Source organism: Amphiura filiformis, chromosome 2, assembly GCF_039555335.1.
Source record: "Amphiura filiformis chromosome 2, Afil_fr2py, whole genome shotgun sequence".
Lineage (NCBI taxonomy): Eukaryota > Metazoa > Echinodermata > Ophiuroidea > Amphilepidida > Amphiuridae > Amphiura > Amphiura filiformis.
The window spans coordinates 55,603,040-55,618,846 of NC_092629.1; the positions used below are offsets into that span (position 1 = coordinate 55,603,040).

At 35.7% G+C, this 15,807-nt stretch overlaps 1 protein-coding gene across 1 annotated transcript; it reads right to left on the reverse strand.

Moving 5' to 3' along the window:
• Positions 1 to 1,721: 1,721 nt before the first annotated feature.
• Positions 1,722 to 14,042, reverse strand: LOC140146414 (uncharacterized). The gene is made up of 3 exons (XM_072168256.1): positions 13,589 to 14,042; positions 2,923 to 3,060; positions 1,722 to 2,769 (listed from the first exon to the last, which is right to left on the reverse strand). Exons 1-3 carry the CDS (start codon positions 13,854 to 13,856, stop codon positions 2,252 to 2,254), a joined length of 924 nt encoding a protein of 307 aa, XP_072024357.1. The 5' UTR covers positions 13,857 to 14,042; the 3' UTR covers positions 1,722 to 2,251.
• Between the last annotated feature and the right edge of the window lie 1,765 nt (positions 14,043 to 15,807).

Consider the following 15,807-nt stretch of genomic DNA (forward strand, 5'->3'; position numbering starts at 1 on the left):
CGTTTCAGAAATAGGAGAAAAAGAGGGCGCAATGTGGGGCCTCTTTTTTTTGGGACACCCTGTACATTAAATGTGAAATGTGTAGCAATTGATTATTGTACATACATGCAGCATTGAAATTTGTGGCAAAAAGCAATTGAAAATGTACACTATGAATGCTCAATTGCATGCTAAAACATATAATATACACGATCAAACTGCGCGTTTTTCCCAGCGTAAATGATATTACGCACGCGTTAATGTTTTCACGCGCTATAATTACGCAGAAAGCGCAGATTGTAATCTGATGACAAGAATCCTAAGATTTGGTATATAAAACAAATATTGACTGCTTTTTATTCGGGGCATGGTTAAAATTATAGGCCCGCGGTGATCTCAAAACCATGACTATGCCCCTCGGCTACGCCTCGGGGCATATTCATGGATTTGAGATCACCTTGGGCCTATAATTTTAACCATGCCCTCATAGCAGTCAATATTTGTATACTATGCCCGCTCTTTTAACCAATCAGGTGATGGGAATCTTTAGATGCGGTATATAAAGGCTATTATGTGATTGAGTATCGTTCCATTATCCAGAGACCGGACCGAACATAGACTGTGGGACAGTCTAGGCTGAATATGAATCTTTGTTTTTAAAACACAATTATCGCTGTTTACGAATGATGAGCAACAAAATCACTTGTAGCAAAATCCACCTGTTGCCTTCAAGCAAAAATTGAGAAACTTTGACCTTTTTGACTTCGTATTGATGAAACGTATTTATTACGATTTACCAAACATTTTAAAATCCTTGTTTTTCTAATAGTTCTACCTGAAATCACCCAGTAACAACTTCAAGAGTACAAAATACCGTAAAGATTTGTTAATATGCATAAGTGCCTATTGACGAGTTGCTCGAACAAGAACGAATCTTTAGGTTATTTTGTTATTTATTTATTTATTTATTTGTTTGTTTGTTTACTTTTTTCATTTAATTTACAATATCGGTGTTATAATTATAGGAAAAAAATCAAAAAGTTTCACAAGTTACCCTAACAAATCCGTTCTTGTCGTTAATAGGCACATGTGCTTACTGTAGTGACTATCAGAGTGATGTTATAGGTCACGGCCTGAGTGTAGGGAACTCTAAGGCAAACTGGGACAGAGAAACGTCACTTTTACCAAAGGAGGTCATTGGGTGTCAGCTAATAACAAAGAGGCACATTTGGTGTCAGCCAAGCATAAAAGGGCGTTCGATTTCTATTGACACACACTTAGGGGCTGTGCAATAATTATGAACCCCGGGGAGGTTTAAATTGGAGGGTTGGGGGGGGCACATAGGTTTCATTATCATTGAGGTATAGGACTTTTTATTTTTTTGGAGGAGAGCAGATAGGGCAACTACTTGATTATATTTCTACATGTTCATACTACATACTCTGAAAATTTTAGAAAATTCGCACGAGTCCGTTTTTTTTAAATCACATTTTTGTTCCTAAAATGGGGTTATAGCGCCCTCAACGGGCACTCTCTCCATAGGGCTACATGTAAAGACCAGTTATAGACAAATGGCCCTAAAATAAAACGGACTCGTGCGAATTTCCTCAAATTTTGCATATGATGTAGATTTAACATCTGGAATGTAATGCAAGTGATGCCCTTGCTGCTCTCCTAAATTCATTTTTAAAATGTCCGCCCCAGACCAAGGTGGGGCGGCAAGAAATTTTGGCGAGCCGAAGGGGGGGGGGAGGGGGCAAGCAATTTTTGGCGAGCCGAGGGGGGAGGCAAGAGATTCTTGGCACACATTCATGGAGCGCCTTTTAAATAAAACTCTCTAAAAAGGCTAAGGAAAACAGTACGGAAACGCTTAAAATATGCAAATTTGCTTGCTCGCTGTGCTTGCAACATATTATATCTAGACCATTTAAGGTTTGTCAATTGGGATCCCAAAATTTGGCATGTGTAAAGGAGGAGGTTTTTGGCAGATCGAGGAGGGGGGGGGGGGCGGAATCGATTTTTGGTGGGCCGTCCGGAAATCTCGACCCCCCGTAAGAGTTTACCCTCTCCTCGGCCACATCACCGAAACCACATCCACCAAATCCTAAATAGATGGTTTGAGATCATGGGGATGATTGTTTGGAGTTTTCCATGCTAATCAGGTCGACTTACAATATGGTTGGCAGCTTATACTCTGTCCTTGTTACTTCAGCTGGCATATCTTTAAAGGTCTCAACATGCTCAATAGTCGAAGAGGTGTGCATTCTTAATCTTACAAAGGTTTTAGTGTATTGGCATACATTTCTTCATAATATTTCATACACAAATCCGCATAATACACAACATCTTCGGGTAAATCTGCCGGATCAGGACACTTTTTTGGACTGCCAAAGCCTGTACTCTCAAATGTCACGCCATGCCATCGTCGCTGCCCGTATATATGTTCTTTAGCCACAACCCATAACCGCTCGATACATTCGTTCCCTGGTTTCCAGTGAAGATAATCATCACTGTACAAGACACCAATTGCCTTAAAATAAGCTTTCATAACACCCGCTGGATTAGCTAATAACTCATCTGCATCAACTATTGGTGGATTTTGGCCAAGAGTTTCTTTCGCATATTTATACAGATGATACTGTTCTTTGAAAAACATTCCTTCAGGCATGTAGAATCCAGGTAAGTCCGTTAGGTGAAGATTCATGTCATCAGCTACACCCGTGTTGATACACTTTTTCCAGGAATGAAACGTCAGATATGGATTCCGAATAAGAAAGGTGTGCTGGAAGCCTGCATGGAAGGAGGTAAACAAAAGTTTCAAGATATTCGTCTTTATAGAGTATTTGGCTTTTCATAACAAATTAGTTCACAAAATTGATCAAAACATATCGATGTTAGAACTCTCAAAATCGATTATTAAACCCACGACAATGGTCTCCTTACCTGAAGGTAGTCGTTCATAGTGTCCATGTGCTGGCCATCCAATTAAGTCTTTACAGAATATCATCTTCTTTCCTGGTGGAGTGGCCTCAAGTTGCTCTTTCACCCACGTGTATCCTTTTTCGGTAGCAAGATAACCACCTAAAATACAATGTATTAGGTATTTATCAAAAATGTGATCAAATTAAAATGATAAAAAATCATGTTTTCATCGACATACAGGGTTCGATTTTGAGCAAAAACCTGTTTTTCCAGGCAAAAAAGTAAAAACTATTAAACAAAAACCTTTTTTGCCAGTTTAAACCGGCAAAATGGCACAAAATTACTAAAAATTCATAGTTAGTAAAAAATTATCACAACTAATAAAATCATGGTTAGCTAGCCATAAGGTTCGCTTGCGATGGTCTTGCTCGTGCACTGAAATGCACTGCAAGACCATCGTAAGTAGTGCTATTTATGATGGTCCCAGTGGGTTCTTCGCCAAATATGGAATGTGCCACACAGACCTTTGGATACTGACTTTCTCTTTATCTACTTTTTACAAGCCATGAGTATACCAATTTTTCACAAAAAAAACACCAAACTTTGCCTTAATGTGTGATGTTAAGAGCACTTTTGCCGAAATGCGCCCAATCGGATGCATTGGTTTCCACTGAAAAGCCACCCATCGATATACCTAAATCGCTGAAAGGGTCCCCCGAACCACGGCACATCGCCGTATACCTTCAACCAGGAGACCACCCCGCCCGGTGATGGTCTTGCACTTATAAAATGAAGACAAAACTAGAATGCACTTACGATTTATATTTTAATAGTTAAAAAATCATTATCCCCTTCGGACACGAAGGAAGATGGCTCGATCAAAAAAATTTTTTATGCTTATTATAACTATTTTGGATAGTAATTTGTGAAAAACTAAGTGACGACGTTTACAATGATTTTTTGGATACAATTATACACATTATGTCTAAGTAATGGCAGTAAAACTTGGTAACGTATGTAAAGCAACAAAACTTGAACCCTTTTCTTTTTCTGTTGCCTTCATACGTCCGTATCTGTAGGCTCTTAACTCTCATTAATTATAATAAAATGCTAATAAGCAGTTCTTGTCTTTGGAGAGCGAAAAGACAGCACACTCAATAATAAATTTGATTTCTGAGACTAATTTTGTTACTCCCCTCAACACGATCCATTTTCGGGCCCATCAACGACCAGTTACTCCTAACTATCTCTGTAATAATAGGCCTACATAGTGGTTTTTAAAATAACTTATAATGATGTACAAAGTATACTAAATAACTCCTATACATTGATAAGATTAGTCACACTGTGTACAACTGAACACAATATATTAGTCTTTACAATGTGAGACACACTGTGAACAATTGTACACACCATTTAAAAAAAATTCTATACCACATATGTTTGAAGCATTTGATCAAAAATAGTGTTCCATGTTTTCTACAGGTCTTACACTAACCCCCTGACTAGAATTTTGCTTGTCCACAATGATATTTCATATAAAATTAAAAAGGGAAAGTACATGTCTTCTGGCAACGTGCTGTAGTGGGTGATGCCCTCTTAGATTATGAAAAGTGACATTCAGTTAGGCGAGGGCGCTCTGCACTGGAGGATAGCATATGAATGCACAATTGTGCACATGGTGTTTGTTTGCAGTATTAAGAGGAACTATCTGTTATTTTTGAGAATATTATTGCCACGGTCAAAAATAGATTTTCTTTATACTTTCATATTTGATGGACCTTGACCTCAAACTAACACACATGGGATAAATTTCGGAAAAATATCCCCGTTGCCATGGTAACAGGCAAATTTCAATTTTAGGCCTATTTTCACAATTTTTGCATTTTTCAGCAGTCAAATTGTCAAGTTTTGAAGCCAGTGTTACTAATATACGCAATATAAATATGATTTTTTCTTTATAAGGTATGAATAGGTCAAACCTTAGATGCTGCAATGAAAGTATAAAAATAATCACCAGATGTCAGGGTGGGTTATACCATTTATTTGAAATAGGGGTGTTTTTCAATTTTTTCAAAGTATGAAAATATACCAACTTTGTATAGCTCAGAAACCATATGGTAGTGCTCCGATTTCAACATCGACCACAGCATGTTGAGATGATACATTGGTCTTATGAAAAAGTTACATTTGAGCTTGGGGAAAACACATCTGTATATACAGTGTTGCCAGACATTTTCCTATTTTTCGAAATTCAACACAAATCTCACCTTAAGTTAAATGATGTGAAAATGAAACATCATCCTTTCAAGGAACATTTATTACAAAGAGAGTTTTTATTCATATCAAATTTGATCAGTTATAATGGTCAGTGTTGTTCTAAACCACATGGGTGTTGCCATAATTGGGGTTTAATTGTGATTTGTGGATATTTTCAACTTTTTACAAGTCATAAAAATACCAAAATGCATAACTATAATAAAGAAAGAAACATCGACCTCGTCATGTTGAGATGATATATTGGCCTTATGAAAAAGTTATTTTGATCTGGGGCGGGGTAAGACATCAGTTTATACAGTGTTGCCAGATAAACCACATGGGTGTTGCCATAATTGGGGTTTAATTGTGAGGTGTGGATATTTTCAACTTTTACAAGTCATAAAAATACCAAATTGCATTTCTATAATAAAGAAAGAAACATCGACCTCGTCATGTTGAGATGATACATTGGCCTTATGAAAAAGTTATTTTGATGGGGGGGGTAAAACATCAGTTTATACAGTGTTGCCAGATATTTTCCTATTTTTTCAAAATTCAACACAAGTCTCGCCCTAAGTTAAAAGATATGAAAATGAAACTTCGCCTTCATACGGAACATATCTTTTTAGAAAGAAAGTTAATTTCATATTCAATTTGATCATCTGGGATGGTCAGTGTTATTTCTAAGCCATATGGGTGTTGCCTTAGCTGGCGTTTAATATGACAATTTAGATATTTCCAGCTTTTTACAAGTCTTAAAAATAGTACACATCCTTAAAATTATTGTGGAATGAACGCAATATTAAGGTTAAAAATTACCCTAAGAACACTTAGTATGTGAATTATTATCACATATATTCAAAATTCAACGTATGTCTCACTTTAGGATTTATATTGTTTAAATCGCTGCCATGAATAAACCACATGGATGATGCCACTATAAATGGAGTCAATAGTGAAATGTGGATACATTTTCAATTTTAAAATGACACCTTATTAAAGTTACAGCTATAGTATTCCAATTTTTAACAAAAAGACACCCAAAAAGCACACAAATTTGTCCTAATTTGGCGCTTTATGGGCACTTTTGCCTTAATGCACCCAATTTGGTGTATTGTCTCCACTGCAAACCCACCAATCGACATACCAAAATTGCTAAGGTACCCCCAAAACCGTGGCACATCCCCGTATACCTTTAACCAGGGAGAACCCCCTCCGGTGTCATGTCATAGGTATACTGTGCCCAGTAGTCCTCTTCTTCTACTTGAAACGGATATTTGCTCAGACAACTTTTATCAACATTTGATGATTTTTTATTTTGCTTTAACCCTGCAAGTATCTGCAAAAGTGTTCATATAAATCTCCTTCAGTCTTGAAAGCTTAATTTTAGTTGCTTCCTTTTTACAAGCTCATACAAATTCATGTCATCAATGAGCAGGGGATGCTTGAATGACAGAGAATTAGCAACAATATCATACAAGATTTCAATGGTCATTTCTTCTTCATACTTTCGACTCTCCTGCGAGCTCCTCTCGGGAAAGGTAACTGGACATTAATTTGTCTGGCTGTGAAAAGGTTCTGTGCGTTATTGTCTTTGACTATTCTCATATCTTTCGAGACATTTGCTGGATCTATTTAGTATTTTGCCCATTTCTTCCCCATATCCTAATATGGGGTAGGCGTAATTTAAATGATCTTACTCTTATATGCATCTTTTTGCAATGTAACAATCTTATGTTATTTTAATTTATTTTAGCCTAGCTAGTATGTGTATATTGGTAAAAACATTATGGCTTTTATGTATATTTTAAAGTATACATGTTTGATGTTTTCTGTGTTGTATTTTAAGGGATTGGTCACCCACCTTTGCACAGTATTTTTGTCGGACCTGAGAGCACATCAGACATACCAAATTGCATTTTGAATACGAGAAATGTATTTCGATACAATAAAACTTTTAGGGTAAATTATGCATATTGAATTTTTTTTTTTTTTACATATTACAGTTAATTTAATAAATCTAATGATGTGTACTTAAAGTGTATGTAGCTGGGATGAAAAGCCGACCACTAATCAATTAATTAATGTTAATTGAAAAATTTGACCTTTCATAGTGAAGATATAGATTTTCCCCAAAGACCTTAGGAGTTTTGGTGAAAAAATCTATATCTTCAATACGAAAGGTCAAATTTTCATATGGACGGCTTTTCATTCCAGCTACATACACTTTAAGTACATATCACTAGATTTATACAATTTACTTTTGAGATCTGTTAAATTTCAAAAATATCAATTTTTAATCATTTGCCATAAAATTTGTATTATATCGCAAATTTCAATATATGTCTGATGTGCACTCAGGTCCACAAAAAATATGTGAAAACGTCGCTATTTGAACCCTTATGACTTATAAAAATATCGACATCTCACTATTAAACCCTAATTATGGCAACACCCATGTGGTTTGGAACAACCCATAGTAAAAAGAAAAGTTTCCCGGTGACCACCCGATGACCATTCGGTGGTCATCAGAAACCTTTCGGGTACCTTTTCCAGAGTTATCCGAAAGTGCCCGCTAGCGGATAGCTTGCGGATACCTAATGAAGTTATCCAAAAGTTTTCGGGTAGACATCCGGAAGTCTCCCAAAAACTCAAATATTTCAAATGAGTTACCCAGAAGGTTCCCAGAAACTTATATTCTTTGCAGGAGTTACCCGGTGGTTATCCGCTTTTAATTTGACCTTGAAAATAGCATTAAGCATCTTAAGAATGCGTGGGTGGGTGGGTATGTGGTCAAAGGTCACTGAATGAATTCAAATAATGGAGTAGCTAGCTGTTGGCAGTTGGAATATATTTGTGCAGAATATTCATGTTATTTGTGGTCCAAAATGTATGGATTTACATGTAGGACATAACAAGATGTTTACTAATTAATCTGGAACATGCTGTAGGAATTATAAAGCATTGAATGCTTGATTTCATATGACAATGCAGGTAGGAAAATTTGTATGAAATGATTTGTATTGATGCAATACACTGATGTACCTAATATATGACACATTTGAATATTTTAGTTTATATCTTTTCTAGTAAATCATACATGATTTTGACAGTAAATTAATGTCAATTAAATTACTAATCATCAGCTTATGTGTCAATCAACTGATCAGCTTTATGTTAAGCTATTTGTTGTAAATAAATTATAATATTTGATATGAAAATTATTATGCTGTGTCAGTGATGTGATCACATTTAGGTACTGTAATACATGTATATGCTGATATCATAACAATTTGATTGTAATTAATTGAAAGGTATGCACCTTATAAAGGTGTAAACCAATTAAATTAAATCAGAAATATTTAAAATTACATTGTACACTTTCAAGATTCTTAAAGCAAGCCCGAAAGCAAGATAGCACAAGCTCAACTGCCATGACTGCAGAGTTATATTGCTCCAAAATCTACAATTCAAATAATAAGCTAAATTGCCCAATAAAGTTGTGCATACTCATGAATTTGTATTTCTGCAATCCCAAAAGGTCAACAGGAAGTCTCCAAAGAGGTCACCAGGTATATCGTCACCAAAAGTTATCCGCTAGGTCCCCGAAAAGTTATCGGGTAGTTATCCGCTAGTTCCCCAAAAAAGTCATCGGGTGGTTACCCGCTAGTTTCCCCAAAAACAGTCATCGGATAGTCATCCGGTACCTATTACCTGAAAGGTATCCACTATTGTTTCCCAAAAATTTATCGGGTAGTCACCCGCTACCTATCTAATTTGCATGTGAAATTTGCCGGTGTCTACCCGGTGACTATCGGGAAGTTATCCGAAAAGGTCTCATTTTTTGATATGGGAACACTGACCATTTATACAACTGATCAAATTTAATATGAAAGTAAATTTCATTTTAATAAATTTTCCTTGTGTGAAGGTGAAGTTTCATTTTCGCATCATTTAACTTAAGGTGAGACTTGTGTTCAATTTCGAAAAAATAGGAAAATATCTGGCAACACTGTATAAACATATGTTTTCCCCAAGCTTAAGTGTAAATTTTTCATAAGACCAAATATGTATCATTTCAACATGGTGAAGTTGATGTTTCACTTCCACATATTTTTTAAGGAATGCATACCATGGTATTTTGGTATTTTTAAAACTTGTAAAAAGTTCCAAAATAACCACATCTCGCTATTTAACCCTAATTATGGCAACACCCATGTGGTTTGGAACAACACTGACCATTTATACAACTGATCAAATTTAATATGAAAGTAAATTTCTTTCTAATAAACTTTCATTTTCAACCTAAGGTGAAACTAGTGCTGATTTTTTTTAAAAATAGGAAAATATCTGGCAACACTGTATAAACAGATGTTTTTCCCCAAGCTCAAATGTAAATTTTTCATAAGACCGATGTATCATCTCAACATGATGAGGTCGATGTTTCATTTTCACATCTTTATTTTAGGAATGCATGCCATTGTATTTTGGCATTTTTAAGACTGAAAAAAGCTGAAAAAGCTCAACATACGTTGAATTTTGAATATATGTGATAATATCTGGCAATACTGTATAGAAGGAAATATTTTCCCAACTCAAATTTAAAATTTAAATTCACATACTAAGTGTTCTTAGGTTAATTTTTAACCTTAATATTGCGTTCATTCCACAATAATTTTAAGGATGTGTACTATTTTTAAGACTTGTAAAAAGCTGGAAATATCTAAATTGTCATATTAAACGCCAGCTATGGCAACACCCATATGGCTTAGAAATAACACTGACCATCCCAGATGATCAAATTGAATATGAAATTAACTTTCTTTCTAAAAAGATATGTTCCATATGAAGGTGAAGTTTCATTTTCATATCTTTTAACTTACGGCGAGACTTGTGTTGAATTTTGAAAAAATAGGAAAATATCTGGCAACACTGTATAAACTGATGTTTTACTCCCCCCGATCAAAATAACTTTTTCATAAGGCCAATGTATCATCTCAACATGACAAGGTCGATGTTTCTATTTTTTATTATAGAAATGCATTTTGGTATTTTTATAACTTTTAAAAAGTTGAAAATATCCACAAATCTCAATAAAACCCCAATTCTGGCAACACCCATGTGGTTTAGAACATTACTGACCATTATAACTGATCAAATTTGATATGAATAAAAACTCTCTTTCTAATAAATGTTCCTTGAAATGATGATGTTTCATTTTTACATCATTTAACTTAAGGTGAGATTTGTGTTGAATTTCGAAAAATATGAAAATGTCTGGCAACACTGTATATACAGATGTGTTTTCCCCAAGCTCAAATGTAACTTTTTCATAAGACCAATGTATCATCTCAACATGCTGTGGTCGATGTTGAAATCGGAGCACTACCATATGGTTTATGAGCTATACAAAGTTGGTATACTTTGAAAAAATTGAAAAACACCCCTATTTCAAATAAATGGTATAACCCACCCTGACATCTGGTGATTATTTTTATACTTTCAATGCGGCATCTAAGGTGTGACCTGTTCATACCTTATAAAGAAAATAGTATATATATATTGTGTATATTTGTAACACTGGCTTCAAAACTTGACAAATTGACTGCTGAAAAATGCAAAATTGTGAAAATAGGCCTAAAATGAAAATTTGGCTGTTACCATGGCAACGGGGATATTTTTCCCAAATTTATTTCATGTGTGTTTGTTTCAGGTCAAGGTGCATCAAATATGAAAGTTTAAAGAAAATCCATTTTTTGACCGTGGCAAACATTTTTAAAAAATTCTCCAAAATAACAGATAATGCCTCTTAAGCTTCCCCTGGTATACAGGGAGCAATAGAAGTCAAAAAACAACTTTTTAAAAATTAAATATCATACTTTATACTTTTAAAGGTCCGTAACACGATCGACAGCATCATCCCCCCGATTTTTTTCATTGTTGATGAGGTTTTGGTATCACATAATAGATACTATTTTTCTCATTACTATCCTGAAATTTGACGCTCCAAGTCGATGTATTTCCGGAGAAATCATGAAACACAGCGGTTTTTACAGGTTACCAGTTTGTAAATACTAAAAATTACTCCGGAATTCTGGGGCAGGGAATTATGAACGATCCTCAGTCTGCTCAACAGCTACTTTGGTTTCGCGTCATACACATTCTGTGAAAAAAGCGAACCACACTAACTGCTGAGGAGACTGTGCGCCGTATTTAATTATAAAACTTCCACGCTTCACGTAGTGGGCTGTTTAGCTCAATTGATTAGCGCGTTTGCAGTTACCCGAGAGATACCCGGTTCAAAACCCGGTACCGGAATGTTTTTTTTCTCTCCATTTTTAACCCAAACTTTTTTATATTCATTTGAAATGTACATATTGCAAGGGGAAATATATTTTGTTTCCTTTTTTTCTGAAACGGTACGAAAAAAAACAAATATTTTCCGTTCAATACGGGCCGGGCATTGTACGTCATACGAACGCGAATTGTTGTTGTTGCTTGCCTGCCCAGAATGCAATTCACGTATACCAAGGTATTGGATTGCAAATGCTCTCGTTTTTTCACAAAGCAGCATAACCCATATCAAAATATAATAGGTATCGGGATAGTATCTGATACTAATACCGGAATAGTACCCGCTACCTAGTGGGATATTAGTATCGGTATAGTATCCGGATATGTTTCACATGCAAATTTTTTGTCCATATATGGACATAAAGTATCGGGATAGTATCCGATACTGTTACTGGGAGACACTGATAAATAGTATCGGAATAGTGCCCGATACTAGTATCGGGATAGTACCTGATACTAGTATCGGGATAGTGTCTGATACTATTTGTTTCGCATGTAAATTGTTTTGCCCAAATATGGTCATAGAGATATGTCCAGAGATTTACATGGTATATGGACAAGGTCACTTTGAAAATTTCAAATGATTATAGTTGTACATACATTAAATGTGAAATGTGTAGCAATTGATTATTGTACATACATGCAGCATTGAAATTTGTGGCAAAAAGCAATTGAAAATGTACACTATGAATGCTCAATTGCATGCTAAAACATATAATATACACATTCACATTTTAATATTGCATGCATTGAGCACCATTTTGTCTTGGGTGCAGAATTCAACATACTCCGTGGTTTGATATAGCCTACATTGTACGATGTTCTTAAGCTTATACTAAATTTAGATAAAATATAAAGTTCTGTTCAAAAACTGTCACCCAATACAACCATACCTGTATTGTGAAGCCCAGAAATAGAACACACTGTACATTCCTTGTACAACAGTATATATTATCCTTTGAATCAGAGGAACTCATTCCTTGCCTGTATAGCAATTTGGCTCCAACCGATATGGCAGTTATTCTAATTAGTCATGTGACATGGATTGGCGCCAGCTGAAAGCGGGTACTATTCCGATACTATATAGTATCAGATACTAGTATCGGAATAGTATCGGAATAGTACCACTATACCGATACTAGTATCCAACTAGTATCTGCTAGCAGATACTTTCGGATAGCTCCAGAATACCTACCGGATACTATCCCGTATAGTAGCCGCAAGCCCGCAACTATACCGATACCTTTTCTTTTTGCTATGGGAAAGGGGGCGATATTTGATATTATTATGTAATTTTAAAGACAATCCATATCCAAAACCAATAGGGTTACCCCCTTTAAGAAATTCAGTCACAGGAGGTAGAAAAACTTACTTTTTGTGTAAGGGTATTTAAGTGTATTTAATAGGACATGTATTTTAGTGATGTGCACCCTAGTGTTTGGGCTATTCACAGCCTGTATTCGAATCCCGTTGCCCATTAGAGCGCACGTCCACCACTAAATAATCGTCCCATTGAAATACACGGGAAAATACAAGAAAGTAAGTTTGTTTTTCTACCCCATGTAACAACATTTTTAATATTTTGATCGAATCAACGTCTTAAATAAACATTACACTTTTATTTAAATTTGATTTTTGGGACAAGTTAAGACAAACTTGAGAGATACGAACTCCTGAACAGCGCCATCCCGAATTTCAGCGGACACTCTCGCCTCCTTTACCAGTTCCGGTCATGTTCCGAGGGCCTATTGCCACGGTACATTCGATTCGGAACATTTTCTGAACAGATTTGTAATGTTGAGCTCCTATTCTATTGTTTTTATCAAAACAACCAAGAGTCACTCAAATTTGGTTCCCTCGGGACGAAGATATATTTCGCATAGGCGCTATTTTTTACCGGAACTATGAAGGGTTACACCAAATGCGGAAGGATTTAGTGTAGTGCACCCATTATCCAAGGTATCCAAAAATGTGTGGATGGGAGTATTGGGTATAATCACGGGGTACATGTATAATTATGATAATGGGTGTTAGTAGTTGACTATGGTAAAAAGGAAGACCTTTTGCAATTTACCCTCAATACCACGCAAGTGATCGTCATTATCCTTGAAGCCAGCCCCTTGATATTTCCGTTTAAATTCATAAATGGTTTGCCGATTAACTGCATCTTTAGAATAACGATGACACTGCCAGTACGGCTCGCAGAAGGCCAGCGTATCAGGAACATACGTCATACATTTCAGGAACGCCGTGGATGTACTCCGTGGTGTTGCCCACAACATGACTCGTGTAATGTCATTATTGACTTCATTGGCATTGCAAACAAGCGGTGCATTGGCCATATCCAAATTTATTTTTTTGTCACCAACAAGTATGTCCTTTCATGTAAAATGACAATCTAAATGTATTAAACAGTTGGTATCCACCGACCTTCAATCATAATGATAAGTTGTACAAGTAGACATTAAATGAAGATACGTGATAAGCATGATAAGAATGCACTTTATAATATTGTTTGGGTTCAACAATATGTACCCATAGCAAAAAGAAAAGTTTCCCGGTGACCACCCGATGACCATTCGGTGGTCATCAGAAACCTTTCGGGTACCTTTTCCAGAGTTATCCAAAAGTGCCCGCTAGCGGATACCTAATTAAGTTATCCAAAAGTTTTCGGGTAGACATCCGGTAGTCTCCCATAAACTCAAATATTTCAAATGAGTTACCCAGAAGGTTCCCAGAAACATAGATTCTTTGCAGGAGTTACCCGGTGGTTATCCGCTTTTAATTTGACCTTGAAAATAGCATAAAGCATCTTAAGAATGCATTGTGGGTGGGTGTATGGTCAAAGGTCACTGAATCAATTCAAAATGGAGCAGCTAGCTGTTGGCAGTTGGAATACATTTGTGCAGAATATTCAAGTTATTTGTGGTCCAAAATGTATGGATTTACATGTAGGACATTACAAGATGTTTACTAATTAATCTGGAACATGCTGTAGGAATTATAAAGCATTGAATGCTTGATTTCATATGATAATGCAGGTAGGAAAATTTGTATGAAATGATTTGTATATTGATGCAGTCTTTATACAATGTACATGTACAATGTACCTAATATATGACACATTTGAATGTTTTAGTTTATATCTTTTCTAGTAAATCATACATGATTTTGACAGTAAATTAATGTCTATTAAATTACTAATCATCAGCTAATGTGTTAATTAACTGCATAAGCTTTATGTTAAGCTATTGTTTGTAAATAAATTATAATATTTGATATAAAAATTATAGGCTGTGTCATCATATTTAGGTACTGTAAATGCTATATGCTGTAATACATATCCTATATCATAACAATTTGGTTGTACATTAATTAAGGTATGCACCTTATAAAGGTGTGAACCAAATTACATCAGAAGAATATTTTTGTACAATAACTACAATTACATTGTACACTTTCAAGTTTCTTATTGTAAGATATAGCACTTTATAAGCTCAACTGCCATGCCTACAGAGTTGTATTTCTCCAAAAACTACAATTCAAATAATAAGCTTACTAACTGTCTAATAAATTTGTGCATACTCATGAATTTGTATTTCTGCATTCCCCAAAAGGTCAACAGGGAGTCTCCAAAGAGGTCACCAGGTATATTGTCACCAAAAGTTATCCGCTAGGTCCCCGAAAAGTTACCGGGTAGTTATCCGCTAGTTCCCAAAAAAAGTCACCGGGTAGTTACCCGCTAGTTTCCCAAAAAAGTCATCGGGTAGTCATCCGGTACCATTACCTGAAAGGTATCCACTATGGTTTCCCAAAAATTTATCGGGTAGTCACCCGCTACCTAACTAATTTGCATGTGAAATTTGCCGGTGTCTACCCGGTGACTATCGGGAAGTTATCCGGAAAGGTCTCATTTTTTGATATGGGTAGTACAGTGCATGTACTTCCGCATATGGAAGCACGCCACTTAATAAATGTCCTATTGAAATCCACGTAAAATGCAAGAACGTACATGTAAGTTATAGTTTTTCTACCTTTGTCACGGTCCCATCGAAAAATGAGACCTTAGCGGATAACTTCCCGATAGTCACCGGGTAGACACCGGAAAATTTCACATGCAAATTAGATAGGTACCGGATATGACTACCCGATGACTTTTTTGGGAAACTAGCGGGTAACTTTTTTTTTGATCAGATCAAGATACACCGTTTTGTAATGCTCTAAACTTACACACCATGTATTTGTAATAAAAAATTATATTTTGTGTTATTGTTGTACCCACTGAGTATTGTA